At 40.1% G+C, this 15,314-nt stretch overlaps 1 protein-coding gene across 1 annotated transcript; it reads left to right on the top strand.

Annotated features, from left to right (window-relative positions):
• The first annotated feature begins 693 nt into the window (after positions 1-693).
• Positions 694-14,551, top strand: LOC131988226 (sodium-dependent lysophosphatidylcholine symporter 1-B-like). The gene is made up of 14 exons (XM_059353309.1): positions 694-935; positions 3,189-3,317; positions 4,409-4,533; positions 8,665-8,791; positions 8,878-8,956; positions 9,030-9,193; positions 9,279-9,369; positions 10,118-10,233; positions 10,575-10,658; positions 12,069-12,152; positions 12,241-12,353; positions 12,450-12,593; positions 12,828-13,004; positions 13,733-14,551. Exons 1-14 carry the CDS (start codon positions 852-854, stop codon positions 13,773-13,775), a joined length of 1,560 nt encoding a protein of 519 aa, XP_059209292.1. The 5' UTR covers positions 694-851; the 3' UTR covers positions 13,776-14,551.
• The last annotated feature ends 763 nt before the right edge of the window (positions 14,552-15,314 follow it).

Here is a 15,314-nt window from a genome sequence, read left to right as displayed (position 1 = left end):
ATTTCTTGTTAATTTTAATGCCTGGTATACAACTAAGGGTTGTTTGGACAACTATAATGATAACAAAAAAAATAGCTCATAAGAGTTTAATTTAAGAGCTGATATCTAGCTATTTTCCACGGTTTTCTTGTCAATCAATCAATCTTATCAAGAAAACCATGGAAAATGGCTACATATTAGCTCTTAAATTAAACTCTTATGAGCTATTTTTGTTTTTATCATTATATTTGTCCAAACAAATGTACCCTTAGTTGTACCAGGCATTAAAATTAACAAGATATTAGAGAAAACAAGGGTGGTCTAATATTTTTTTCCATGACTGTATGTATGGATATAGAATATGTGATGGGGAAATAATACATCTATAATAATAACACGCATTATTATTATTATTATTATTATTATTATTATTATTATTATTATTATTATTATAGTACTGCAGAGCATGTGCTTAAACTAAAAAAAAAAAGAAATGTGTTAGGAACAGGTGCAATATGGGCTAATATAGGCAGTATGTATACAAGGTCAAACCAACCAGGAAAGGTCTCTATCACGGATCTCCATCAGGGATGCATTGGTCTCTTTGGCTGTTTTCCTTCAGCTCTTAAAGCAGCATTAGAGCATTCGCCACGCACTGGAACATGCGATGGGCACGTCATACGGTGACGTAGGCCGCGTAGTAGAATGAATCAACTGAAGTACTGAGCACGAGAGACTTGACTCGAGACATTCAGAGCACTGAGCGAGACACTTTGGAGCTGTGAAGCTTTTTTATTTATTCCTTCTGAGACTGACAAATATTACGACATCGAACAAAATATTAATATACTTGAGATTTTATTGAAAGCACAATGGCACGAGGAGAGGGCGCGGAGCAGTACGCTGCGACTTTGTTACCGGTAAAACCTATACATACAGAGATCAAGACAGCAAAGGTAAGAGCGAGGGGCGGTATATTTCATCTCTATTATAATGTGTTGCCCTCGGTTATTCCGGAGCGTAAAAAAGGCGCCTAAATTGAAAGTAACGTCCGATGAATTATAGCTGTTACTTCCTTTCGGCGTCTCAAACGCTCTCTTGACTTGTCCTCTGTGTTTGAATTTCACCCATCTGTCCTCGGGCAGCTGCTCCTGAGGCTGGCACACCGGGTTTTTTTCTCTCCTGTTAAAGGGACCACATCTTATTTGAACTTGCCATTTTGAACGTTTGGTTTTGATCGGTCTTGTTAAAAATAGCAGCCTCAGTGATGACAGATGTTCTCCAGAAACGTGACGTGGAACTACTGCTCCAGAGATCTGCCTCAATCATGTGGGTTGAGAGTGTAAAATTGAATGTGCATTCAATTATAATATGTTTAAGCATTTCAACAAACCTATTTGAGTTTCTTTAGACTTTTATGTGTATTAAAACCAGTCTGAAAACCTTAAGGGACTCAGATTGGCAGCTGTATCCGTCACAAAGCCTCTGGGTGATTCCCAAGTGTTAGTATTGTATATTTTAAAAAGTGTGCAGTACTGCATTTCATTTTTTTTAAATTATGATAATAATTATTATTATTTATAGCTAAATATGGGGTGTAATCTACTAAATAAACCACTTGTCAACTAACTAGGGGACCAACTTGAATCACAATCACAATATATGGAGAGTAGGAGATGCGATATCCAAATCACAGTGTAACATTGTTAAAGGCAAACTATGTCTAAATACCCACTGAAATATGTATTATTGTGCTGGAAGATGTCCCAGCCTACAAATCATATTCTACAGGCTTAAATAATCTTTGTTGAGTGGACATCTTCGCAAGAAAAAAAATCACATCTTGATCATTTAAATATACCTCTAAGTGAAAATGAGAATAATGATAATCCCCCCCTAATATTGTGAATTATATCGCAATCGCATATTAACTTTAAGTGTAAGATTTTGTCTACTAATCAGTTAGTTGATTTAATTTAATCAGACTCTTTAATCAGATTCAAATGTACTGAATAAAATATATACTTTGAAAATATACTTATATCTATCGAACTGACAGAAAATAAATTGGGATTTTTACTTTGGTAATATATTTTGTTAAGAAAAATTTAAATAATTTAATCAAGCAACTACTCTGATTACCCAATGTGCACATAAGAGGTGTAATAAAGAATTATTAGTCTCGTTAATGGAATCACAGGTCCAATCCCTCTATCCTTTTCTATTGTAAAGCGTTCTTCATTTCAAAGTTCTTCTTCTTAAAGCTCATTACCATTTCTCTTTTACTAAGCACTCTTTAAACTCATTACCTGCAGTGGAGTTAAAGGTTAAGCAATTAAAAGGTTTATCTATAATGCAAATAATCATGCCTCCAAATATTAAATGTGTCTTCTTAAAGATATTTTTTTCCCATGAATCCATAATCTTTATGTATTCTGTCTGCCAGTTCCTGTGTTTTACAAGACTTTCCCCATCCGTCATCAAAGGCTTTGGTTTTATTTTCACATAATAATTATGCCAGCTTGAACTTGTTACGCTGTGGGATTTAATGGAGAAAACATCATTCATGCATGTTTTGTAGAGGAGAAAGCAGTTTGCTCCCAACATGAGGGGATGCTGCTTTTTGTTTCCGTTGCTGATGTGAGTCGGGGTGTCGAGATCCCCTTGCTGACATCATCAAACCGTTACAGGTGATTGGCTGTGCATGTGCGTTGTGATAAGTCTCTAAGCTGTCTGCTGACTGTTGGCTACTCAGCATGAAATGTCACACTACCTCAAACATCCTATCGCTGGAGCCAATAGCAGCGCTGGAGAGTTTGTGGTGTAGTGAGAGTGTGTGTGAACTACAGTAACCTCACACCACTGCAGCATATAGGGCCGGACTGCATCAGGGATTTACCTCTAATCTGGCATTCGGAGGCATGGGGTGAGGGAAGTTAGCCAATCTCAGCCCCTCGTGGTAACAGGTTGTTGAACACTGCATCAATTATGCCAATGGTTTTAGGACAGAGGGATGGATGAGGGTTGGCGAAGCACAAAACAGGGATTAAATAAAGAAAAGAGCTGAGGATAATGATCACGTAGCACACCACTGACTACATCACTTTAACTGTAGCTCCTCTGGGAGTGTTCAGTGTTTACAGTCAGATGCACAAACTGCTGTAAAGCGGTGCTAACTACATCTGCTCTCTCCTCTCAATGTTTTCCAGCCAAAGGACCAGAGGCCTCGTCTGTCTGTGTGGAGCAAACTGTGCTATGCCATCGGAGGGGCTCCCTACCAGATCACAGGCAGCGCTCTGGGCTTCTTCCTCCAGATCTACCTGCTGGATGTGGCTCAGGTGAATGACAAGAAGAGTGAACTCACACAAGCATGTGACTTACTTGGAAAAAAAGACTTTCTATAGAAGTTTTAGGAATCCCTATTCCTTTAAAACAAAGTTGATCCATTTGTTAATTCTGCTGCATGCAAGTCAGAGAGTCATTTCCTTATCTTTGCATTTTTCCCACAGTTACACATACTGATTAACTTCAAGGCCAACGTGTGTGTTCGCTTTTCTCAGCCTTGTATCCAGTGGTGGAAAAATATTCAGATCCCTTACTTAACTAAGTACTAATACCACACTGTGAAATTACTCCACGTCAAGTAAAAGTCGTGGATTCAAAACTTACTTCAGTAAAAGTACAAAAGTATCAGCATCAAAATGTAGTTGAAGTATCAAAAGTAAAAGTACTCATTATCCAGAATGAACACACTCTTTCATTTGTTTTATATTATTAGATTATTTGTATTGATGCAAGCAGGACTCATTTTAACTACTTTATGTACTGTTGGGAGGTTTAATTAAAAAAAAAATCTAATCACTTTAAATGTATCATGTTTTTATGTTAAATCTTCCCCTGACTAACTAAAGCTGTCAGCTAAATGTAGTGGAGTGAAAAGTCCAATATTTACCTCAAAATGTAGTGGAGTTGAAGTACATTAAATGGAAATACTCCAGTAAAGTACACATACCTTGGAATTGTACTGAAGTACTTGAGTAAATGTACTTAGTTACATTCCACCACTGCTTGTATCAGTTTCACAGTCTTCATCCTGCAGTAGTCGGGCCGTTAAGCGCATTAACCTGGACCCCTACTGCTTTGGTTTGTTACTCAATTAGCAAATTAGGCTTTTCCACTGTACACAGCAGGACCTTAAATAAAGGCCATTCAGCTCAAGAGATGAGACCATTACAGTGGCTCTGAATGCTACTTTGTTCATAAAACAAATGGCATTTGTGTATGTCACCGCTGCAGTTACAAAGCCTCGAAATGTCTCCATAACCTCACTGGTGTTGTGGCTCTTTTGAATCATTCACTATGAGGTAGTGTTTGGCATCCTCTTTGTTTCGATTTCATGGCTCAATCTTTTTCCACTTTCCCCCTTTAGCTGGATCCCTTCCATGCCTCCATCATCCTGTTTGTGGGCCGGGCCTGGGACGCTGTCACGGACCCCACTGTGGGTTTCCTGGTGAGCCGGAGCAGATGGACCAGAATCGGCCGCATGATGCCCTGGTAGGCGTCTGAGTCTCACATCAGCTTGTGTATATTTAGGGCGGGCCGGGTTCACAGCGAAGCAAAGAGGATGTGAAGCGATAGCAGGGGAAATACTGAAAAAATGAGCAGAGTGTACTGAGTCGGGTGGGAATTGTGAAGCAAATGTACTGACAAAACCAGCTCATGCGCCGTTTCCAGTAACCATGGCAACAGGGTTGAGGTGGCTACTGAGGAATAATGAGTTCAAGAATATAGTCTGTATGAAACAGTCAGTGCATCATAAAGCTGTCTGACGCATAGTAAACACTCAAAAGATGAACCTTTCTAACAGCAGATGATGAATCATCTATTTTATAGTGTCTTCACTTCAAAATGCAGATGTGTGTTGGGATCTACCTGCTGTTCTAACTTTCAGTTGAGATACACTTGGCATTGTGTGAAGTTGACTAAACAGCTGGAAGAGCTTTTAAGCTTTTAGCTAAACATGCACATCAATTTTTTTTATGGGCAGTTTACTATAGTCATGTTCCCATCAACAAATTTCTATGCACATTTTTAAGATTTGCATGATAAAAGCTTAATGGAAACACCAAAATTTGCTAAAACTCTCGAAAAAGCCGTACAAGTTTTTACGCTCACTTGAGGTGGTTTTTGTCTTTTTCCAAAAGTAGTTAATGGACTAAACAGGAAACGGAAATTATTTTTTAAATAATAAGCTTTTACGTAGCCAACATTTAACTTGCATCAGCAGTTTCCTCTCTGCTGGAAAACCCAAAAGAACAATTATAAATTGCCCAATTGAATCGAATTCCTGAAGATATCTCTCTCTTTTTGGTCAAAGTTGTCCGATTAGCAACATACAGCAATACATTATACTGCCATCTTCTGACAAAAGTACATTCATGCAGCTTTGTTTATTTGCTCTTTACTTTTCCTGTAATACAACATTTCAAATTTTTGCTTTAAAATTCGATTCGACCTTAACGAAAGCATGGCTATATTACTGTATACACCATGATATAGTCTGACTCACCTGATGTAGTTTGTTGGGGTAAACCTGTCTTTTGATTATTTCAGGTGGCATTCTGCCCCCCTTCTGATATCTATTATGCAGGGGCACCAACGCTGCATCCTGGGCTTTGCAGCGCCAAAGATGATGGTTTCAAGAACAAGCTGAAGCGTTATAATTACATTTAAGTATTCAGTCACTTCCATGAAGAAGTTCAGCTTTTCTAGGAAAAACCGCAGTATCCTGCAGCAGAAAGGTTCAAATAGACTCAACTTTTGTAGATATGTGGCTGCAAACCCACTTTTGAGAGCAGAGAAAGCATCCCTGCCTTTCACTGCCAACTAATGGGGGCTGGAACCAAATTCAGTCCCATTTGCACAAGAAAGTTTAAAAAACAAAACACAAAAGCACAAACACTCATTTAACGTATTTCCTGCAACAAGCTCCGGCAAAGTCCATTCGTCTTTTCTTGTCTACCTGCTGTGAGATTAATGAAGCTGCCCACAATTTCATAAAAACTGGACAACAGTGATGAAATATAAATTCTACTTGTTCTGCATTGGGGGATTTTAAGCTCGCAACATGACATCACACAAATGGGCTGTTTAAGTGACATCCCGGCACGACCTTGCAGCTAATCACCACATCGCCGGACTCTTACACTGGAGACCAGCTGGCTTCCTGTCAAGAGTTTCCTTTCCTCTTGCCAAAATCATGCTGGGATTGGTTTAGGCTCCCTGTTACCCTCAACAAACAAGATATATGCTTTCATGTATTTTAAACAAGTGCAGGTTTTTAAATTTGTAAAATGAAAATGCTCTGCTTGAGGGAGTCAAGATGAGCTTTACACTGCTAGTAGAGTGAAATGAGGTGCAGCTTCTTTTACATGAGTGTGAAATGTGGCGGCAGGATGTGGCGATGTTTTTCGAGAATGTCTGGTTCAGAAGTCATCGCTTCAGGCCATGATATAATTCGCAGAGGAACCTGTATAAATATTTTACAGACATTGCTCTCATATGATGTCACGGTGATATCCTGAGCGTCGTGGGTATTTGAGTCAGAGAAATGCCGGCTGTGCACGAGGGAGGGGAGGGTGAGGGGAATAATGTAGCAGCTTCTGTCGTGATTGGTCCAACCCACAACACACCATCAGTTTCAAACCAATAGGGGTGTGTCCATCCTTGTGTGTGTGTATGTGTGTGTGTGTGTGTGTGTGTGTGTGTGTGTGTGTGTGTGTGATTTGACTTCCGAGACTGTTTGGGAGGGGGGTTTGCAGAAGCAGAGAGAGGTTACCTTGGTTCAAGAGGCATGCTTGCTTGAAATAATAGAAGTCATTGTTAAAAAAGGCAACATGTGCATGAACCTCTGTGGCTGGTGTAGCTTTTCAGACTGAAGTGAAACAACCAGCTGTTAGATAAGAACACAAAGATGTCATTTTATGCTGAAAACATTTAACATAAAGATATTGTCGCCTGACACAAAAATGGACATTTAGCATCATCTGCATTTCAAACATTATCAGCTTTTTGTGTGTGCATTTTTTTTAAATGATTGTGTATGTACCTCGAGGTCATTTACATTATGCTTTACTGACACATCTGTGGTTCAGTCAGCTCAAAGCCTGTGTCGCAACCTGGCCTCCATTTCCAGATAAATTAGCTCTTATTAACCTAATTCACTCAGAAATGAGTGGGAATCAGGAGGTGCTTTCTTGCTTATTTCCCACGTGGTTCACACAGAAAGAGGGGGTGACTGAGAGGGAGGGTGAGGGGTGTATCTCACCACGTGTCACATCCAATAAAGAAACATGACTCTGTGTTCAGTGATATGGCCCTCAGGGAGACTCACCACTTATCTCTCTAGCATGATCACTCAAAATAAAAAATGAAAGGAAAAAATATTGATTTAGATGGATTTAAAAAAAAAAAAAAAAAATTAATTCACTCCATATCCTATTGTCCTGGGTAAAACTGGTCACTGCAAAAAAAAAGATGAATAATAATAATACTTATAATATTAAAGAATACTTACTTAATCAATTATTTATAAAAATGCTTATAAAAAATATAATAAAATAAATAGGATAAATACATTTAAATAAAATTCAGCTTCAATTAAGTAACTTTTCATGCAGAGAATTTGCTAGTAATTAGTAAGATTTGCATCTAACTGTCATTTGTCTAATTATCCTTTTACAGCACTGCAGGAGGGTTTCCCTTATCATTGAATCTTCCAACTATATTTTCACTTTGTTGTTTGGTCAATAATATAAATAAAAACCACAATCACAAATTCCGGGTGCCCAATGAGACATTTTACATTGCTTGTTTTATTCGACTTATAGTCCAAAACCCAGAAGGTATTGGGTTAACTGTTACATAAGCAGCAAAACTACACAATTAAGAAACTGGGACCGGATATTAATTGGAATTTTTGCTTGATTAGTGGCAGATTATATTTCGGTAATTTCAAAATATTGATTTATTGTCTCGGCTCTACTTAACCTGTTGTGGTGTGTTGATGCCAACAAGAGGTACAAAAAATATTGTAATGATTCTTTTCACTGCCAAGCAGCAGTGCAACTTATTGTAGGAGCTTGTGTGAAAAAAAAACCCAGCCTAATTGCCTCTTAATCAGGGGAAGTTTGGGTTGGACTGTTTGTCTGTTTGAAAACAAGTTTCTGAAGTAGCACCAGCCTCTCTGACCGAGGTCAACTGGAGGACATGCAAAACTGAGGAAAAGGCCGCTGAGACTGAGTGGGGTGAGAGCGAGGTGGGCCAGAGTGGCCTCACCGTACCTCCAACCCACCCTCGTCTCCTCCTGCAGCCAGGACTGAGCCCTTTCTCCACACAGCAGCTCTAACAAGGCAGGATTAGGGGGGATTATTCACAAAGCGGCAGGGAGAAAGTAGAAAAGACGTGACTGAAAAATGAAAAGGGGGGTAAAGCTACAGTAACAGTTGGCAGAATACATTAAACAGCAGGCTGAGCACACTTTTTGTGACAAGCCAAACAATAAATGCATGATGAAGCCTTCTGTGGTGACTCAGATTAGGAGATATTTCCACACTTTGTCTAAAATCCCACATTTTGCCTCCAGTTATACCGTCTGCTAACAATCCTTTAACTCTTTCTTCCCAGGATCCTTTTATCTACTCCGTTTGCAGTGCTGACTTACTTCCTCATCTGGTACGTGCCTCCTTTTGAGCAAGGAAGCAAGGTCGTCTGGTACCTGATCTTCTACTGCCTCTTCCAGTCAATGCAGACGGTTAGTTTTTCATGTTCACATCGTCCAGCACTTTGTTCTGCTCTCTTTGTGTACACTGGACTAACTGTGTTTGTGTACATTTGCAGTGCTTCCATGTGCCATATTCAGCCCTCACCATGTTCATCAGCACTGACCAGAAAGAGAGGGACTCTGCCACTGCTTATCGTACGTAGGCTCTCCTGTGTCTTTAAATGCTTTTACGTGCCGTTCAGGCTCTGACGCTCCGTGTTGCTCTCAGGTATGATGGTGGAGGTGCTGGGCACGGTTCTGGGCACAGCGATCCAGGGTCAGATAGTCGGTGGCAGCGCAGATTGTCCCACTGAGCCTGATGACTTCAACAGCAGCAACAGCAGCAACAGCAGCAACGTAACCTACGAGTCCAGAGTTCCACTGGTCGAGACGGTGAGTGTATTGCATTGTGTCGGATAGAGGATGATATTTACATGCAGCATTTGCATGAATATAATGTTGTCTTTTCTGTCCACAGAAACTAGCATACTTGACTGCTTCAGGGGTGATCTGCATCATCTACGTCCTCTGTGCTGCAGTTTTGTTTTTGGGTGTGAAGGAACAAAAAGGTATGAATCCATAAAATACCAAGAGAAGTTCTTACTTGTGCAATGCAATGGTGCAATATTTCAAATAGTTAAAACAGAGCTGTGGACTGGAGACACGTAACTTGGACTGGACTTTACTTTTTAATTTGAGGACTTTACACTCAACTCAAACGACTTTTCCTGTATCTCAGCTCTGATTGGAACGCACATATTCACTCAAAATAACACATGCAAGTACAGAAATACACAAATTGAGCTACTGCTTTGGACTTGATCACCAATGACTCATGATTCGTTTACTTGGATTCAAGTCTAATTTGTCCTGACAACTAATATACTCAGATATACAGCAGCCAATCATGTTGCGAGAGCAGTGCATGCCAACAAACAGACAACAGATACTTCAGATCATCACACTCAGGTGGCAGCCTGCAGAAGTTTTGTCAAAATAATGCAACTAATTGTGATTATGTCACAGGAGCAACAGGCTGAATAATAATGACTTGAGGACTTGAAACACAAACTGTAGGGCTTGGATTCAAGGCTTCATAGCCAAGATTTAAGACACTTGTATCAGTCAGTATCAGTTGTCCTTGTAGAAATATTTGCCGTGCTTATCACTGACTGTTACAAAATATATGTCAGAATGTGGGAGCCACATTCTGGCAGACGGTAAATGTCTCTCCAAGATTGTTTCTCATCATAACTGCTCTGCATACTAGAAGAGAAGGAATTCAGTCTTATGTTTGTTCTCCACATTGTATTATAGAGACCGGGAGGAAAAAACCCCATCTCACCTTCCGTCAGGGGCTGTGGGTGGTGATGAGTCACGAACCGTACATCAAACTGGTCATCGGCTTCCTCTTCACCTCTCTGGCCTTCATGGTAATACCGCGTTTCATGCTGGAAACAAGAAAGTTACTGATTAAGTTCTAGTTAAAGGCATAATTCAGCATTTTGGGAAATAACTTGTGCTTTGTTGAGTTAGAGGAAATTATTGACATCACTCATCTATCAAATAAAGCTTCAGTTGAGACCATTAGGCTTAGTTTAGCTTAGCATAAAGCCTGGAAACGGGGAAACAACTCTGTCCGAAAGTCAGTTTTAAAATTCCACTTCTGTATAGGTGAAGCAAAGAAACTTTAATACATATTCCCTAAATGTCAAACAGTTCCTTTATCTGTAATTGCAATTCCGTAAAACTGACTAATTTGTTTTTTTTACAGCTTCTGGAGGGGAACTTTGCCCTTTTCATCACCTACTCTCTCGGCCATAGGCAGCACTTCCAGAATATTCTCCTGGTCATCATGGTGAGTGTTTTTAGTTTCGACTGAAGGACTGTTTACCTCTATGCAAAACCCCTAATCAGTGTGAGATCTGGAGGACATCGGCAGCAGAAAACCTTGTTTGGGTATCCTTGTGGCGTAGAGTAAGCTCCCAGTGTTTGTGGGCTTTTCACCCCGTACTCTGAGGCCTTCCCTCACGCGAGGAGGCGCATGGTACCGGGGCTGAAAGAGCAGATTTTCAGGGTGAGAGGAGGTGTTGTTTAGGGCCTCTGGGAACCTGTCTCCCAGTCACACACTCGCTTGGCTTCGGCAGGACATCGAGGGAGCCACAGGCACACAGTGGAGCTTTTGTTGCCCTGGCGAGCCCTCACTGCCACCATGAGAAGTGCGCCCTCCTTTCCTTCCACCCTCCACTCACTGCTTTCTGCTCCGATGACTCTCCCTCTGATTAGGAGTGGAAACATTTTTGGCCACCATGTTTCATATTTGGAGATGTAGGGGGAAATATTTTCCATTGTATTTGATGACATTCGTGTTATTTCTCAGGCTGCTGAGCTTGTTCTTGTGTGGTCATTTAACACTGGTTGACCACGTTTGACCTCAGAGGTCAAAGGTCATCCGCCCCCTGCAGGGTTAAGTCAAGAACACACAAAGAAGATTGTGCTTTTATCCCTTGACCTCGTCCTGCAGCGGACACTTTATTCTTTCCGGTTCCCACGTTTTTCTAAACTTTAATGAAGCCCACTTAGAATTTGATTGATTTCAGAATATATTTCTTTTAGAAATACCCATAGAGAGATTCATTATTGTTTCATGATTTTCAGACATATTCATTAAAAAGTCAATAATGTTTTTATATTTTCATGTGAATGTAGACACCAATAGCTGTAGTGGGATGCTGATCACTGGAAGCAAACTAGGAAAAAAGTGCCACGCCCCAGCTTCATATGCTTTTAGGACATTGCGGCCCTCTGGCCTTCTTCAAGAATTAATGAGGGTTCACCTTGAAGATGGCTGAAAGACCAAATTGTCATCTAAATTAAAGAGAAATGCACATTAAGCCAGAGTGTGCAGCGCTTTTGTTCACAATTTTAAATTTAGATTAAAAAACACAACATAATCCATAAGCCTTTAAAGAATTGAATGCCTCTATCTTTCTTGTTTGATAAAGCTAATCTGGCTAAACTGCTTCCTCTGGCAGAATCATTCCATATGAATCACATCCCTTGTCCTTTTGCGATCATGCATAAAGAGATTTAATGAAAGAAGCATGAATTTGCTATAAAGGCAAACACATCTATGCAATGCATCCATGTGTTCATGCATCCACGATCAATTTCAGGCTCCTAGGGCGAAAACTAGGGCTGCCAAAGGGTGGGGAAATCCTTGGAGAGCTAACAACAATACTGAGAATTCTATCACTTTTTCTTTCAGCTATCTGGAACTCTATCCATCCCATGGTGGCAGTGGTTTCTGACCCGGTTTGGGAAGAAAAAGGCGGTTTACTTCGGCATCACTGTGAGTTTTTTGGTAAAACAAAAGCATTAATCTTAAAAAAGGTTGTGTTTTTATGCAATTTCTCACATCTTTCTGTCTCCTTCCACAGTGGGCAGTGCCCTTCATGATCCTAATCGTCTCCATTAAGAGCAACCTGGTCATTTCTTACTTGGTCTCAGTGGCGGCAGGTGTGAGTGTGGCAGCAGCTTTCCTCCTGCCCTGGTGAGTTTATCCACGTCCCCTGGATCTGTATACAGATTTGGATATGTGTTGATTGTGTCTGGAGTTTCCTTCTAAATGTCATCTTTGTGCTATCAGGTCAATGCTTCCGGATGTAGTGGACGACTTCAAGGTCAAACACCCAGGCATCCACGGTCACGAAGCCCTCTTCTACTCCTACTATGTGTTCTTTATCAAGTTTGCCTCGGGAGTGTCCCTTGGTATCTCTACACTCAGTTTAAAGTGAGTTAACGGGTTCATATCTGTTGCCTTTTTCTCATAACTTATTCTCATGTCCATTTTTATCCTCAGTCATCCTTTAAGAACTATGTCTCTAACACCGTATGAGATTAGCTTCAAGCTTATCAGTCCAGTGATCATGTGCTCAACAATCACATAATCCTTCACCTTACAGTCTTGCCAAACTGTATTTACATCAGCTCAACGTTTTCCCTTCTTTCTGCATTTTTTTCCCAGATTTGCCGGCTATGTGACCGGGAGCTGCTCACAACCCGAGGCGGTCAGTTTAACCCTGAAGGTGCTGGTCTCTCCTGTGCCTGTGGCTCTTATCGCTGTGGGACTCTTGATAATAAAGACCTACCCTATTGATGAAGAGAGGAGGCAGGGTAACCGAAAACTGCTGCAGGAAATGCTGTAAGTGAAAAATGAAAGGCACACATGAGTACACAGTTTACAAAGGGTAGACAGCAGATGCATAAAACTCTGTGCATACACACAATTTTAATCATAAATCTACAAAGACAGAAACATGCATATGCATTCTTTTCTTCAGATTTATAAAGCTGTATGTTCGCCTGTTTCTGTCTTATAAATCTCAGTCATTATGCAACTGGGCACACATGCACAAGTCTCTCTTCCACATCCACAGTTCCCCATAAACACATGTAGAAACACCCTTAAAGTTCTTAGCATTTTTGATTGTGACCCATCCACCACTCATTAGACGTAATATGGCAAACGAGAAGTGCAATTTTCATTCATCACATTAATAATTTAAAATTAAGTTTATAAATGCACCTTTACAGAACACTGTGCAGACTGCAAAAATAGCAATCAGTGAGACTGGCAAACTACCTAAAACAATGCATGCATTTCACTTATTCTTCCTTTTTAAATGCCAGTTTATATGTGTGAAATATCTGTGCATATGCATCCCTTATGCATGTGTCACTTGTTGTTGTGCAGCAGGACCTGTGCAGTAAACAAACCAGTGATATGCTAAATTCAGTTCTGCTCTCTATTCTAATGAAACCTTCCTTTAAAAAACTGTTTTGCTCCAGTGTTGGCATGTGTTATTCACCCTGTCCGGGCAAGCCAAGTCCTTTGTGTATGACTCCTGGCTGTTCTCATGTTTTGCACAGGGACTCGGAGTCCGAAACTTCAGCACTTGAGAGCAACGTGTAAAGGCTGAGGACGAGCCAGCCACCGCAGCTTCTTTAATATGTTTGCACAGGCTGTTGAGGGACACGACCACTGACCATCTGTACTCACAGAGGAGAGACCACAGGCCACTGCTGCCCAAACACGGCTCCCTCCAGTGGTTCACAAAGGTTTACGTCGCCCTCTAGTGGCCAGTCAGTGTCATCACGTTTGACTCAAGTATTTTCTGTCATCCTTTATCTCCAGCTGTGTCCCAATTAAACTCCATCTGTTGAAACTAAAAAAGAACACACAATTTACAAGTGTTTTATTTTGTCAGGTAGTGTACAACCAAAGTTCTCACTTTTAGAGGTTTTTTTTTCATTGTTTAACTGAAACACAGCACTTGAATCTGTCCACATTTGAAACTAAATGGGCCTCTACTACTGAAGTGGACAGTAAAATCTGATCACTCTATCATTTAAAGTAGGATAAAACACACTTTTGTTAACAGCTACAACTCCTTTGGCTCATGGGAGCTGTAGTCATTTTTGCCTTGGTGGAGTTTTACTCAAGAGAAACTGTTTTTTCCAAAGACTTGACTTCATTGTTTACTGAGATGTTCCTGTAGCTGTCGTCAATGATATTTACCTCCCTTTTCCATCTATTTTTACACTCTTCCGGTGTAAATGCACTACATACAGAAACATGAGGTTGGAATTGGGACACAGCTTGTGATTTGTGGTATTGTTTATGATGTATTTATCTGCTGGTTTACAAAATCAGACCTTCACTCGTGCAGAGTGTGATGTTACCTCTGATGTTTACCTTTTAGACAGTGCTCTAAAGGAAATGTACAGTGTCAGCCTTTATTTCTAAAGGGCATACCAGCACTATTCCACTGAAGTTTGTACGGAGCTGTGCTACAATGTCTGTTTTTCATTTGGTGATGTTGTTTCCTACAGATCATTTCAGAAAAGCAAAAACTTTACTTGAATCTTCTGAAGGGGGGGGGGGAGCACTTCATGAATCACTGCCTTACACACACACACATCTTGAATAATTAGTTGCAATGAGATTTTTTTTTTGCTTTACCATTTCAGCCAGTCTCACCAAGTTTAACAGACATTTCTGAATGTGCTTTCACAGTAAAGTCATTTATTCGAGCATGTTCTCACTTCCCAAAGGGAAGGAAAAATGCTTTATTTAACTATTTATTTAAACAAGCTATTTAAGGGATGATCTTTTTTTGTCTTATGAAAGCACACGTGTATGATAATTTATTAACGGTGAATGGTCGTTGGTGGATATGTGAGTGATTTTTAAGTCTTGTGGAAAACATTCAAGAACATCATAATGATGTTTGTTTTTCTTTTTCTAAGAAAAGAAAATAGCACAAGTTGCTATAAAGTGACAAACAAGCTGCCTTTACAGTGTTGACACTCTTAAGAAAACTGCCAAAACCCAGTTTTTTTCTATTATAAAAGGTACGCAGGAGACATTCACCCTCACTTTAGATGGCTTGATTAGTTATTAAAATCTCAGAATTTTTTTTTTTCCAAACTTAATATATTCCTGTATAGT

The sequence above is a fragment of the Centropristis striata genome, chromosome 16 (genome assembly GCF_030273125.1).
Source record: "Centropristis striata isolate RG_2023a ecotype Rhode Island chromosome 16, C.striata_1.0, whole genome shotgun sequence".
Taxonomy (NCBI): Eukaryota; Metazoa; Chordata; class Actinopteri; order Perciformes; family Serranidae; genus Centropristis; species Centropristis striata.
Note: the sequence above shows the minus strand (reverse complement) of the source record. Positions and strands in the feature narration are given on the sequence as shown.